General features: G+C 43.3%; 1 protein-coding gene across 1 annotated transcript; it reads left to right on the top strand.

Annotated features, from left to right (window-relative positions):
• Positions 1-3,334: 3,334 nt before the first annotated feature.
• LOC130166996 (uncharacterized) lies at positions 3,335-13,499 on the top strand. The gene is given in 5 exon segments (XM_056372887.1): positions 3,335-3,722; positions 9,444-10,079; positions 11,007-11,926; positions 11,928-12,402; positions 13,384-13,499. Coding segments are annotated over 5 exon segments (2,535 nt in total).
• Positions 13,500-13,995: the final 496 nt, after the last annotated feature.

The raw sequence follows: 13,995 nt of genomic DNA, 5'->3' as shown, positions 1-13,995 counted from the left end.
ATAATCAATTGAGACGAGCTCAAATGGAGCACTGGTTGTTATAGAACCCATAGGTGCTCTCTCTGGGATGTTTGGCTTTTTTTGTTTAATACACTGACACTGGCGAATGACATAATCTTCTATGTCCCGTTGCATAAAAGGCCAATAAAACCTTTCTCGTGCTAAATGTATGACTTTGTCGGCGCCCACATGTCCCATGTCATCATGCAGATGTTTTAACATGGTTGCCTTCAGTTTACTGGGAAGAACCAACTGTTTCCTCTGTCCTGTTTGTCTTTACAAAATCCCTTTGTCAAGTTCGTGTACCAGTCTGCGTGTTTCTCGTCCCATTTGTCTCTTTTCTTGATCCTGAGGACTCCATCCAGTTTTCTTTAGGTTTATCACCTCACAGATGGGAGCATCTTCTTTCTCTGCAGCTCTGACACTTTCTGGGGTGATAACTGGGGTGTGTCCAGTGTGTGTGTCACCTACATCAGACTGTAGCTGTAATGCAGCCACCCATGGCACATCACTGTCTTTTACAGCTTTGTCCCCCTGTCAGATGGCAGAGACTACATCAGGGGACACTGTCTCTGTGTACTCTTTTAAGTGATCAACAAAATGCACTGGGTGTCGTGACAGGGTGTCAGCATCAGCGTTTGACTTGCCTGGCCGATATTTGATGGTGAAATGAAAGTCGGCTAACTCACCCACCCAACTATGTCCGACTGCGTTCAACCTGGCTGAGCTCAAAACATATGTAAGGGGGTTATTGTCTGTGTATACTATGAACGTGGGGGTATAATAGAGGTAATCTCTAAATTTATCACAGATTGCCCACTTTAACGCCAGGAACTCAAGCTTGCGAGATGGTAGTTTTTCTCAGCTGCTGTGAGTGTCCTGGAGCCATAAGCAATAACCCGGAGCTTGTTTCCCTGCTGTTGATAGAGCACCGCACCCAGACCTTCGTTCGAGGCCTCTGTGTGGAGTACAAAAGGTAAGTCATAGTCTGGATAAGCCAAAATGGGTGGACTGGTTAACATATCCACAAGGTGTGATACTACAGCACTGTGATCTGATGTCCAGTAAACAGGTGTTTTGGATGAGAGCTGACCACTCTTAGTATTTTTTGACTTAACTTTGGTAGCTCTCTGGCTAGGCTCACTAGGACTCTCTATTAGCTGAAACGGGTCTTGCTATCCTAGAAAAGTCCTGTATGAATGTTCTGTAATAGCCTAAAAAACCTAAGAGGGCTCTGACCTCTCCCACATTCTTTGGCTCTTTCTCTTTCAAATGCCGAACTGCCTCAATATCTTTAGGGTCAATCTGAACACCGTCACGAGTCACTAAGCGTCCTAAATACCTGACCTGTCTTTTAAACAGTTCACATTTTTTTGGACGTAATTTGATACCATGCTCTCGCAGGCGACAGATCACCCGTCTCAGATCTTCAACATGGTCATGAAAAGTCTTGGAAAAACAGAGAATGTCATCCAAATATGGAGCACAGCACTCGTCCCTCAACCCGTCAAGAACTCCCTCCATACATCTTTGAAAAGCCGCTGGGGCGTTTGTTAGACCAAATGGGAGGCGGGTCCACTCATAAAGCCCCCAGGGTGTGCTAAAGGCAGTCAGATGTCTGGAGCTCTCATCGACGATGCCTTGATGGTACGCACTACCCTGGTCGAGTATGGAGAACCATGAGTACCCCCCCAGACTGTCTAGAACAGGGGTCGGCAACCAGAGCCGCATGCGGCTCTTTCATCCTTATACTGTGGCTCCGAGTGGCTTGGGAAAATAAAATTATAAGTATTTAATTGAAGTGTATTTTATTTGTGTTAGTTCTTTTTTTAAAAATGTAAGTTCTAAATTGGAAGATTATTGTGATCTTGAAATATCAAAATAAAATTATATTTTATTATTTTTCGTCGCTCAAAATAAACGTCACACTCGCGGACGCCGGTATACCCGCCAAAACGCCGTCCATTTGTCGAGACTTTCAACCCCAGGTAGGCCAAGTATGGAGAAACGTAAGAAAAGAAAAATATCTGAAGAAAATAGAACATTTAATGATGCCTGGGCAGATTCATTTGCATTTACCTCTGACGAGAGTGGCCTACCAGTATGCCTAATTTGTGGACAAAAACTGGCTAACATAAGAGGTCAAATGTCGCAAGACATTTCAAAAATACACACAGAGCCTTTGCTGAAAAATATCCAGAGGGAGAAGAGAGAAAAAAAGCTGTTTCGGAACTGATGCGGAAGGCTGATCTGAGGAAAAATCAATTCAAGAAGTGGGTGAAGTCTGCAAATTCAACTACATATGCAAGTTTTGTGGCCGCTCAGGAAATAGCCAGGCATGGGAAACCGTTCACAGATGGAGAATATATGAAAGAGTCATTCATTAAGATTTCAGAACACCTATTCGTGGACTTTAAAAACAAGCATGAAATTGTGCAGAAAATCAGAGAGATGCCTTTCTCTGCGAAGACTGTCAAAGACAGAACCATAAAAATGGCAGAAAATATCACAAAACAGCAAATTAAAGACATCAATTCAGCTGCAGCGTACTCAATCGCCTGTGATGAGTCCAAAGACAAAAGTGACATTGAACAAATAGCGCTGTTCTGCCGATATGTGAACTCTGCTGGACCACAGGAAGAAATGGTTGAGCTGATACCACTAAAATGCCAGAGGGGGGGGGACATCTGTGAGGCTGTGCTTGATTGTTTAAGAGCCAAAGAAATAAAAACAACCCACCTAGTGTCAGTGGCTACTGATGGGGCACCGAGTATGACTGGAGCGCACAGGGGCTTTGTGGCCTTGCTGCAGAAGTCACTGGATAGAAAGCTGCTGACTTTTCACTGCATCCTGCACCAAGAGGCATTGCACAGAGGTAATGAATGTTGTCATTCACATTGTCAATAAAATAATGGCAAAAGGTTTAAATCACCGCCAGTTCCGTTCGTTACTGGATGAGGTGGAGAGCACATACTCTGATCTCCTGCTGCATAACAGGGTCCGGTGGCTGAAACGTTTTGCTGCATGTCTGGGAGAGGTAAAAACTTTCATGAGCAGCAAAGGGCTCACCTTTCCTGAGCTGGAACAGCCAGAGTGGCTGGAAAAGCTGCATTTCATGGTGGACATGACAGCGAACCTGAACACGCTGAACACAACTCTTCAGGGGAGACAGCGCTACACATGCTGGAGGAGGTGTTAGCGTTTGAGCGCAAACTGACAGTTTTAGCCAGAGATTTACAGAGATGCACACCGTCTCACTTCCCCTCTTTAAGGGGAGTTCAAACAAGCTCACAAGGTGATCAATTCAGAGTATTTGCAGTCTGCAATCACCACAATGCAAACATCGTTTGGGAAACGATTCCGTGAGTTCAGAGAGGAAAAAACCACATTGTCCTTCCCCGTCACTCCCCTGACCATCGATCCATCCCTGCTAAATGTGGGTGCATTTGCAGGTGTAAGTCAACCTGATCTGAAGCTGGAGTTGGCTGACATAGCTGACAAAGACATGTGGGTGTCCAAATTCAAACGCTTGACAGAGGACCTTGAAGATGTTGCCCGTCAGAAGGCCACTCTTGTTCAGAATCACAAATGGAGTGATATTGAGAACCTTCCAAGACCGGACAAACTCGTGTTTGAAACATGGAATGCCATCCCCGACACCTACATAAACATGAAGAAATATGCCTTTGGAGTCCTGTCGATCTTCAGATCCACATATGTGTGTGAGCAGCGAATTCTCCACCATGAACTACATTAAAAACAAACACCGCTCACGCCTCACAGACGACAGCTTACAGTCCTGCGTAAAGATGAAAGTGACTTCGTACAGCCCTGATTTGCAGACGCTGTGCGCAGAGGTTCAGGTGCAGAAGTCCCATTAACCAGGTAAAATAAATATTTATGCAGATATTTTGCAAATATTTATTTTTCATTGTTTAGTGACACAGTGCTTTTTTTCCCAATTTATTTTTTAAATTCAGGTCAAGGCTCCGCTACACACTGTGAAAGCCCAAAGGCGATATAAGGATGATGGCTCACAGCATTTTTTTGCTTTTGTTTGCTACATAGATAATTATAGTTCAGCTTTTTAATTCATTTGAAAGAGACATTCAACTCGGCGTGTTGCTTTTTTTAATTATTTTTTCAAGAATTCAAAATGTTCAAAATGTGTTCATTACATAAATAAAATTTAATTTTCTCTGTTTACACAAAGTGTAAAGGTAAGAAAAAGCAATATATACAGTGTAATCTTCATTTTAGATGTCAAAAAGTATTTGCGGCTCCCAGTGTTTTCTTTTCCGTGGAAACCGGGTCCAAATGGTTCTTTGGGTGTTAAAGGTTGCCGACCCCTGGTCTAGAAGGTCTTGGATGCGTGGAAGAGGGTGGCGGTCCGGGGTGGTGTTCCGATTCAAGCCTCTGAAGTCAATACACAGACGTAAACTCTTGTCCTTTTTCCTGACACAGACCACTGGAGATGAGTAGGAAGAAGCAGACTTTCTGATCCAGCCCTGGTCGAGCAGATTTTGGACATAGTCCTTCACCTCTTTGTACAAGGGCTTAGGAACGGAGTTGTAGGACGTTTGCACTGGCGTGTCATCCTTCAGATGGATTTTCAGTTGCAGGTTTGGGATGCACCCAATGTCACAATCATCTTTGGCGAAGACATCTGACTCTTCATACAACATGTCTCTGACAATGTTTTGTTCATGTTTCTCCAGGTGCGACACATCAACAGGGGGTTGCCACTTCTGTCTTGTCGTGTCCTCTGTCTTGTTTTTCTCACTTGTTCCTCTTTGTTTGTCTGTACTAACCTGAGCTGATGATGTATTAACAGTGTTAGGGGACATTGGTTCTAACCAGTGGCGGCTGCTGGTCTTATAAGGAGGGGAAGCTCATTTTTCGGCCTACATCATAAAATGTGTCCGTTTATTTAAATGTAAATGCGCAGAGTGAAAGAGAGTCGCCAAACACAACGCTAGTCGTTTTTAACAAAGAAAAAGTAGCTGATGATCAGAACGTCTCCAGATCAACTCCGAACAACGGAATGAAAAACTTGAAAACTGCTTCGGTGGATGCTTATACTTCAAGATCGCTGATTCACTCATTTCGCTGTCAATCAAAAAGGGACTCAGCCTCAGACAGATCATCCAATCATCATGCAGAAGCCGAGCGTCCGGGCCAGCCCACTGTCCCATAGACCCCCAGAGACGCTAAGCGTCCGATGGGCGGGACAAAGCCCAGCATTTATCCAATGACCGTCTAGTTTCGCTGCAGTGGAACAACCCACTCTCTGCTTCCCCATTGAAGTCAGTAGACGCTCGGCGTCTACACTGTGTAAAGCTCTGTGGCGCTGCGGGGATGAATGAGAAGAAGTCGTGTCGGTTACCTGTGATAAGTAGCTGATTCTGAACAAAAGATGAACGTGTTCTAGCGCATATTTAGTCAATGAAATGTACACACAACAGAACATATTTGACCACTTATTTTGTTGACATTTTAGGGGAAGCTCAGCTTCCCTTGCAGTCTTAGAGCAATCGCCACTGGTTCTAACCCACCTGGAAAACAATTAACTGGTTTAATTTCAGTAGCTTCCTCTAATGTTCCTAAAACCGTTATCTTAGGGAGGTAGATGTCATGCTTAGTGGGGTTTTGAACAGGTATCTTAACAATTTTTGAGGACCCACTTGGAACATCAACTAAGGCCTGAAACAAAGCCAACCCCTCAGGACAGTTACTCACGAAGTGGGGTTGGAAGAGTATAACCCCACCCCTGGTCATTCTCTGGTTCTACATCTCACCTCACAAATCTGCCCTGCGGGAATAATGAGACCCATCTTCCCTGTTCTCACACTGCACTCTACCGCTGTCTCACCTGTGGTCAGCATCTGACAAACAGAGACTAGGGCTTCTACAGCACTGTCATTAGTGCCACGGGTGCTCAGCTCCGAGGCATCTATTAATATTCTCCTTCGGGTTTATTATTCTTCCGCCAAATTTTGGCGCGTAACTCGTCCCGCAGCTTTGAGAAAACCCCGGTAATATATACATCAAAACGTGCGTCTTGATCCCGAAAGAGGTGCTATGACTTTTGGTGTTAAAATTCCAATTTTTCCCAAAGTTATTCCCAAAATACTGGGAATAAATAATGCATTAGGAATGCATTGGAATTTTCTTTAGAAACCCACAAAATTTCACCTTTTTTCTACAAAATTTCACCTTTTTTCTGAGTCACCCAGCTCTCTCATACCTGCACGTAGAAATGTGATTCAAACTATAAAACGGAGGAAAACTTCTGCTCTCTCAAAAAGACAGGAACTGTTTTTACATAACATGTAAACTTTTCAAACTGTGAGCACTCAAAGGAGGAGTGCAAATCACTTTTTCTTCAAAGTTAGAGTGAAAGCGTCAGTTGGCTAGAGTGCGTGAAGCAGTAAAAAATAACCTTTATTTTTATTTTTAACTCGAGCTCACGGCCAACCCGTAAAAAGGAGACAAATAATTCTTTCTGAAAATGTAGACATAGTTGTTGGGATTCATAAAATGTAACTTTGACAGGCAGGGTCTGCACAAAATTTAAACGGGGGTGCCGAGTCCGGCAGCAATACCTGTCTCACTCTCATTGACACCTAATGTAATCGTCTTTTTTTTCAAAAGAATCTCACTCTGTCTTCGCACTGAGCTTACTCACTCATTTTAAGGAATATCTGAATAAAATAGAGACTGTAGAAACTTCTGGCTTCAGTGTCTGGCACGGTCTTTTCGGTTTATGAAAAGAAGTAACAGTTTTCTCATAATTTGCAGTTGTTTGAAGCCATGTAGAAGCCAAATTCTGGGCAGATTTTCAAATTGCCATGGCAACGGCAGCTCCTGACCTGTGTGCGTGCGTGCGCCTAGCAACCAGATAACCAACTCTCCAAGCTCTGCTAGCTTTACATTACATGTTAGGTCTTAAATTACATTTAGTTAGGTCTTAAATATGTAAGTCCATTTACTGCTTCCTTCGTTGCTTTTTTTTTGTTTTGTTAAAAGAGTGAATGAAGTTGTGACGGTCTCCGCTGAGACAGAGGAGAGGAGAAGCTACTAGCCCTCTCTCGCTGTCACTTCTAGTCGCGTTGCTCTCCTCCCCAGTAATGTTAAATTTAGCACAGAAAAAAACATAATAGTGGTAATTTAAATAGCAGTTCATGGGATTTATTAACCCTCAGGGGTCCCTCTGTCCTTTTTTGGACATTTTCTTCACTTTTCTTTTTTGATTTGCTGATCATTTTGGCTGTGTTACAGCTGAAGGTATGGATTTATGCAAGAAAGTGTCTTTTTTTGACATATTTTTTAAAATCTAATGTCAGTTACTGTTACAGGTCTATTATACACTGGTAACACATTTTGTACCCTCTGGGGTTCCTCGCGTCCAAAAAAGGACACACAAAGAAAATGCTATAAAATCATCATATATCAATATTTTTTCTGCTTTTTTGCATAAATCTCTTAAACCACTTCAGTTCTGCTCAAACCTACCAAATGTTTATTAGTTTTCAGGATTTTAACCCTTTAAAAGCCAGTTTGAAGACATGTTGCCTCTTGTTTTATTAAAAAAAACAACACAGAACGTGAGATATTTCCACATAATACATGATGGAGGGATGTGACATTGTTTTATATCAGAGTCTTTTATATCAAGACATTTCTCAAAACCAGAATATGATCAGGGTGACTTTTGAACACCGGAAATAAATCATGTACTCATCCCGGCAGTAGCCCCCGTGGCACTCAAAATTTCCCTGGAATTTTCTAGTTTATACTTAATGTTTCTTTTAATAAAGCAGAAATATCAACCTCACTTCTCTGTTCTTTGATTATCTCAACTAAAACATTGCTGCCTAAAATGAAAAAGAGGGGGTGTCTGTTAACATAATAAACTATATGTGGCTATTTCAGACCCACTACAGGTACAAAGGTGAGCAATACAATGACACAGTCAGATCCTTGAACACAGAGGACAAAGACAAACTGCCGAGGGAAGGGGAGAACACAGGCTAGATACACTAGGAGAATGGAGACACAAGACACAGGTGCAAAACTTTAGGGTGGTGCTGACAATCAAAGTGGCGGGAAACACACAAGGGCAGAACTGAATTTGCAACAAAAGGGAGAGTTAGTGATACCAAAATAAAACAGGAAATATATAATAACGATAAGACAAAACCAAAAATGAAAACATGACTAAGGAAGCAGAGCTGGACATGACAATAGGTTTAATTGAGCTGTGCACTTGGTCTTAATAAAGGCAAAAACCAGAAACACTGTCTATGCACAAGTTTCACGAAACATAAAATATTATGATTTATGTATTTATTTATTGTAAAAATATGAACTAATAGAATTGTGTCTGACGAAATCTGATGCTATGATCCATGATGTTGTGAAGTGTGTGTGATGTAGTGTGTTGGGCCAGGTGCTCCTAGTTTTTCAAGTCTTGTTCATACCTGTACTTCCACTACTACAAACATCCCAACATAGTGGCAGTGCAAGTGTTGAGTTAGTGCTTGTTACATAAAGACTTGATTTTAAACTTTAAAATTGCGCCTTATAAGAGTCCAACTACAAATAATTATGGATTGTCAGTATTATCAGTTTTTCTGGGTACATTAGTGGTTGCAGGTCTGAAATGAAGAGAGTAAGGATGCATTGAGTTCTCTCTCTTCAGTTATCACGATGATGCCCAGGCACACAGGATCTCCATGGAGCTCAGAGTGACCTCAGGTTCTTGGTCTCCTCTTTACCCTGATGTCTCAGTTAGTCCAGGTCCAGCTCTAGAGGAGTCCTGCTTGTTCCAGACTTCTTTATGTCAGAATGATGGAGACCACTGTTCTTCTCAGGAACCTTCAATGCAGCAGAAACACAACCCTGTCTCTGAGCTCTGCAGCAGTTCCCTCCTCCTAATGGTTTCTGCTCTGATCTGCTTTGAGACCAGATATAGACAGGTGTGTGTCCAATCAGCTGACTTTACCACAGAAACATCTCAGAGATGATCAATACAAATGGAGCAACCTGAGCTAAATTTACATAGGCATAGTAAAGTCTTCACCATGGCAACAAGAGTGAACGCTGGCGCAACTTGCTGCTGCTGCTCGCCGGTAACCTAACTTTTTAACTTTTAATATTTTTTTTCAACTTTTCAGAAGTTCTGACTTATTTTATAGTTTTTATAAACCTAATCGGACCTTGTAATTGCCTTCATTTGGAATATTTCTACGATTTACTGGCACTACGTCCGTGTGAGTCTTAACTAGCCTACCGTTAGCTCACCTGTTCTGTTCCGGCTTGAGCCTCACTTGACGTTTATCTGGTGAACGCTGCCTGAGTTCTCGTCCACAATGTGGACGGTAGGACATACATCTTGTCCGTATGTGTCTGGCTCTTTCTACTGCCCGTCCACTTGCCAGTGCTGGTGATGCTTCAGTACTCGGCCACTGACCTGCTCCGGCTGCGCTGTCACCTGCCTGGACCTGCGCCTGAGGCACTCCACCTTCACCCGGACATCACCTTCCAGCTCCGCCGGAGATACATTCACCGAGGGTCCCGCCGTAATTTCCACTATAACAGCTCAACAACAATAAAGTTCATCTGGTCCAGCTCTCGACGCCCTCCACGCTCCACCAGCCGGGTTGTCGACCACAGTGTGTTGACCCGCCTAGCCTCGTCGGCCAACACCACCACCAGCTGCGACAACACCTCACTCAACTTCGCTCTGCTAAACATCCGCTCACTGACAAGCAAGGGACATCTCATCCAGGACATCATCACAGACCGTAAGCTAGACTTTCTTTGTTTAACCGAGACATGGCAACAGCCCAACGACTTCTCCCAGCTGATTGAATCCACTCCTAGTGGATTTGTTTACGTCTGTCAACCCCGTGGCTCCGGTCGGGGAGGAGGTCTCGCGATAATTTACCGCGACAAGTGGAAAGTCTCGCCGGTGTCTGTGCCCGTCTCCAGCTCGTTTGAATCCACTGTCTGCGAGCTGTTTGGTCCCACTCCAACCATCATTGCTACTGTCTACCGCCCCCCCAAACCGAATAGTGACTTTTTAAATGACTTTGCTGGAGCTTTCCTCTCCCATTTATCCTCTCTCTCACCAAATATAATACTGGTGGGTGATTTCAATATCCACATGGACATAATCACTCTACCTCTCACCAAAGACTTCACATCCTGTTTAGAGAGTTTTGGATGTCAGCAGCATACCACTATTCCCACACACTCCAAAGGACACATTCTGGATTTAATCTGCTGCTCTGGTGTCACCCCCCTTGAATTTACAGCTGATGAACTCCCCATAACTGACCACTTTCTCCTCTCATTTACAGTGAAACTCACTCTTTCCATTTCTAAAACACCACGCCTCATTTCATTCCGGAATATAAAGAACATCAACCCTGCCACTCTCACATCAAGTATCCACTCCTTCTGCCTCCCTGACATCCACAACCTGTCCACCCCTGATGATCTGGTTTCTCACTACAATACTGGACTTCATAATATTCTTAATTCTCTTGCTCCGTTAAAAACCAGATCTGTGTCTTTTTCCGTCTCCGCCCCTTGGTTCACCCCTGATCTTCGTGTTATGAAAGCCAAAGGTCGGCAACTTGAACGACTCCATCGAAAAACTGGTCTCACTATTCACAAAGAAATGTACAATAACCATATTTTACATTATAAGGACTCCATTGCCACCACCAAAACCCACTACTATTCCAGTATAATCGATGCAAATAAAGGAAACTCCAAGCAACTGTTCTCCCTGCTCAACAATATCACCCAACCCAAGGACTCTCTCCCCCCTCACTTATACACAACCTCCTTCTGCAACTCCATTATGTCTTTTTTCACTGCAAAAATCAAGAATATCCACCAGCACTTAGGTCCAAATCCTCACCTCAGCATCTCAACCAACTTTCACCCATCCACACACTCATTCTCATCCTTCCTGCTCCCCACTCTCTCAGAAATCAAAGAACTCATTCAGAAATCCAAGCCATCCACTGGTCAACTGGACCCCCTCCCCACACAACTTGTTAAAGCCTGCCTTCCCTCTCTGGTCCCCCTCATTTCTGCCATCATCCACTCCTCTCTCACCAATGGAACTGTCCCTACATCTTTCAAAACTGCTGCCATTACTCCAATTCTGAAAAAACCTGGCACCGACCCCTCCAACTTCAACAACTTCCGTCCTATCTCCAATCTACCCTTCATCTCCAAAATCCTCGAAAAAACTGTTGCTTCCCAACTCCATTCTCACCTATCCCACAATAACCTGTATGAACAGTTCCAGTCCGGTTTCCGTCCACTCCACAGCACTGAAACAGCACTCATCAAAATCACCAACGACCTCCTGATGGTAGCTGATTCTGGGCTCCTCACCATCCTCATCCTCCTTGACCTGAGCGCAGCCTTTGATACCATCTGTCACACCACTCTCCTCAACAGGCTGTCTTCCATTGGCATCACCCACACTCCATTAGACTGGTTCACATCTTACCTCTCTGGCCGCACTCAGTTCATTCAACTCAAGTTCTTTAAATCCATCCCCTCCCCCGTCACTTCCGGTGTGCCCCAGGGCTCTGTCCTGGGGCCCCTCCTCTTCATCATCTACCTCCTTCCCCTCGGCAATATCTTCCGCAAATTTAACATTGACTTCCACTGTTACGCTGATGACACCCAGCTCTACCTCTCCACTAAACCCTCATCCACTCTCCCGCCCACCTCCCTAACTGATTGCATCACTGAAATAAAAACCTGGTTCACTCTAAACTTCCTTAAATTAAACAGTAACAAAACCGAGGTTCTCCTCATTGGCACCAAATCTACTTTATCCAAAACCAACAGTTTTTCTCTCACTATTGATAACTCCTCCGTTTCACCCTCCCCCCCAGGTTAAGAGTCTGGGTGTCATCCTTGACAGCACACTATCCTTTCAATCCCACATCAGTAACATTACCCGGTCTGCCTACTTCCACCTACGAAACATTAATCGCCTCCGCCCCTCCCTTACCCCCCACACTGCCGCCATCCTTGTCCACAGCCTCGTCACTTCCCGTCTGGATTACTGTAACTCTCTCCTCTTCAGCCTCCCTCTTAAATCCCTCCATAAACTTCAATTGGTCCAGAACACAGCGGCCCGTATCATTACTCGTACCCCCTCCATCCACCACATCACTCCTGTCCTCCAACAGCTCCACTGGCTACCGGTTCAGTTCCGTATTCATTTCAAAGTCCTTCTATTAACATTTAAGGCCATCCACAACCTCGCCCCCCCATATCTGTCCAACCTCCTTCATGCTCCCACTCCCTCCCGCTCCCTCAGATCATCTTCCTCCACACACCTGTCTGTCCCCTCCGCCCGTCTCACCACCATGAGAGCAGAGCAGCTGAATGCTCTACTCCCCGTCTCTGGAACCTACTACCACCCCAACTCAGAAATATCGATTCTTTCCCCCATTTCAAATCACAACTCAAAACACATCTGTTTAAAACTGCCTTTTCCATCTGATGCCAATTGCTCTGTTACTTTTGTTTTTATTTTTATATTTAATTTTTATTGTTGTTAATTAATTAATTAATTCTTAATGTGTTTTAATCTCAAATTTGTGTAACTGTGTACGGTGTCCTTGAGTGCCAAGAAAGGCGCCTTTAAATAAAATGTATTATTATTATTATTATTATTAAAGTTTCTTACTTATGTCAATGTGATATTTCAGTTTTTCCTTATAAATTTGCTGAAATTTCTAAAATTCTGTTTTCACTTTGTCATTATGGGGAACTGATTGTAGATTGATGATATACATGACTTTTGATGATTTATTTAGATTTTAGCTGCAACAAACGAAATGTGAAAAAATGAAGGGATCTGAAGACTTGCACTGTGTGTATATACTATTTTGTTATGATGATGTTATAATTAAACCAGAAATTCAACACGATTGTTTTTCATGACAACGCCAACAGTTAAGAAAGAGAAGAAATCTATATTCATTGACATGGAGCTCATAAGTTGTACATTGTGTCAAAGCATTAAAGGTGCTCTGTTCTACATTCATGTGGCTCTGCCAGGGCGAACAGTGCAGTGGTGCACTTAAAATGCACCTGCCCCAAGGAATTGTGGGGCATCATTAACTCCTGTCCCTTCATAAATGAAGGTGCATGCTAAAGGTGATGAGATAGGAAGCACTGAAGTTCTTTTCCTCAGCATTTAGAGAATTTGACCAGCTAAAAAAAACCTAACAAACAACAACGGTGTTGCTGAGAGAAGACCTGCAGAGCATCAACATGTTTCACTGTGATTTCCTCACTGAAGCCTCTCAGATGTGTCCTCTGACTGTCCAGCCCATGAGACAAGAGACGAGCTGATGAAGATGATGATGATGATGATGCTCTCACATGAGTTTGTCTTCACTCATGGACTTTCTCAGCCCTGGATCTCGCCTCTCAGGCTGCTCTAAACCTCTGATTGGTGGAGGTTGTTCTTGCTCCATCCAGACAGATAGGAAGACCTGAAACACTACTGCCTCCTTTACTCTGTGTTTTTATTGTGGAGAAAATATAAAGCTACATTTGAATTTACAATGAATTATTATTCTGCTATAAAACAGCAGAACTAAACAGCAGTCAAAGACAAGGCTATAAAGAACAGGAAGTAAATATGAAACATTATTTACCATAAAGGATGATTTAAAGTAAGTTAATGAATGATTCATTTCATCAGTGATACTTGTTGACTTAGCATTATAATGGTTGGATGAACATTTTCAAGCCTGTCTGAAAACAGCACTGACATGTCCACATACACACTGACAGAGCTCTTGGTCTGTGTTGTGTTGTTCCTGCTTAACACAACGTTAATGAAGAGATGGAGATGATCCTATCCAATAATATCTTATAAAGTTCAGCTGAAGAACACAAGGCTTTGACCGTCTGAGTCAATCTCATTTTCCTTTC

Source organism: Seriola aureovittata, chromosome 3, assembly GCF_021018895.1.
Source record: "Seriola aureovittata isolate HTS-2021-v1 ecotype China chromosome 3, ASM2101889v1, whole genome shotgun sequence".
NCBI lineage: Eukaryota > Metazoa > Chordata > Actinopteri > Carangiformes > Carangidae > Seriola > Seriola aureovittata.
The sequence above is the reverse complement of the archived record's forward strand: the minus strand, read 5'-3'. Positions and strand labels throughout refer to the sequence as shown.